The 1,410-nt window shown below is 36.7% G+C and overlaps 1 protein-coding gene across 1 annotated transcript in view; it reads left to right on the top strand.

Annotated features, from left to right (window-relative positions):
- Positions 1–1,064: 1,064 nt before the first annotated feature.
- STYXL2 (serine/threonine/tyrosine interacting like 2) overlaps positions 1,065–1,410 on the top strand; it is a gene marked incomplete at its 5' end in the record, with an annotated part of 2,847 nt that continues 2,501 nt past the window's right edge. Inside the window, 1 exon segment of the mRNA XM_029087557.1 lies at positions 1,065–1,410. This exon segment is cut by the window's right edge and continues 417 nt beyond it. Coding sequence (XP_028943390.1) covers positions 1,065–1,410 — 346 coding nt within the window.

Here is a 1,410-nt window from a genome sequence, read left to right as displayed (position 1 = left end):
AGGCTAGCAAAGCCTCATTTAAGCTCTCTTCATATTTACAAGCTTTTCTTTAGCTGTAATTTGCTATAAAAATAACTTTAAAATTAATTCTTCTGTGCTGAAGCTTAGTTTTCTGCAAGAGGTGGTTTCTGTGTAAATGCCATGAAATAAAGCAAATCCTCAGCTGTGATTCCAGCTCTGGCAGTCACTGTTCACGGGATGGTGGGTCCCAGGAGTTGGGAGCAGCTGTATCAGTTTGTCAGAGTCAAAATCAGGTCTCTTCTGGATGCCTGGTTGTCCTGTTCTGAGATACACTGTGACTCTGGCCTCCAGCCAGTCTCTGTGTAACGGTTTGGGTGTACCTTGCAAAACAGCAGATCTGGATTTTGGAAAAAAAATATAATTAAATGAATATAAAATTGTATTTAAGTCCTATAGTGTGTCTTATAAAAAATTGTTTGTTTATCCTCCCAGTACTTTCCTGGAGGCTAATGCTGATGTCTCCCTTTTTACATATGGGGAAACTGAAGCATGGAAAGCTTAAATGTCTTACCCTAAGTCAGCCAGAAAGTCGAGAATACTCCATCACTTTCTAATACCTATTATAAGCTTTTTGATTATTTGGGGAAGTGAAGTGTATAGGTGAAAATACAAATATTGTTTAGATTGTTTTAAAATGTGCCTGCCCACAGCTTTTGAAACTAATGTGGTTTTTATTTATATGCTTCTAGATTTTTATCAAGACAAAGCTAACAAATACTTAGTATTGGTTTCAGTCACTGAAGCACATAATCTGTCTTAATTTGAAACACTGTTCAGAGAATGCTTTTGTGCTACATAACAGAGCAACATATTTCCAATAACAGAGTTATGTTGGAAATCTGTTGTTATTATGTTTATTATTATGTTTATTATTATGTTTATTATTATGTTTATTATTATGTTTATTATTATGTTTATTATGTTTATTATTGTGTTTATTATTATGTTTATTATTATGTTTATTATTATTATTATGTTGTTGTTGTTATTAACATTATTATTAAATTATGTTGCTAATCAATTTTTCTATTCAATATCTGTAGGCAAAATCCTTGTCAGCAGTGAAATGGGGATCAGTCGCTCAGCTGTGCTGGTGGCTGCTTACCTGATGATCTACCACCACATGACCATTCTGGAGGCTCTGATGACGCTGAGAAAGAAGCGTGCCATTTACCCCAATGATGGCTTTCTGAAACAGCTAAGGGAGCTCAATGAGCAGCTGTTGGAGGAACGAGAATTGGAGCATACTGGAGATGAAGAAGTCACTCCTAGTCAAAGTCCTGTTGTCCATGCAGGGACTTCTTCCCGGCTGTCTGGAGGTGGGGACTCAGAAAGCATCATGGGAGCCAAAGCCCACTCCATCACAGTAGAAGAAGAAGAAGACACCAG

Source organism: Antrostomus carolinensis, unplaced genomic scaffold (assembly GCF_000700745.2).
Source record: "Antrostomus carolinensis isolate BGI_N321 unplaced genomic scaffold, ASM70074v2 scaffold27211, whole genome shotgun sequence".
NCBI classification, from domain to species: domain Eukaryota; kingdom Metazoa; phylum Chordata; class Aves; order Caprimulgiformes; family Caprimulgidae; genus Antrostomus; species Antrostomus carolinensis.
This window is presented reverse-complemented; position numbering and strand designations above follow the sequence as displayed.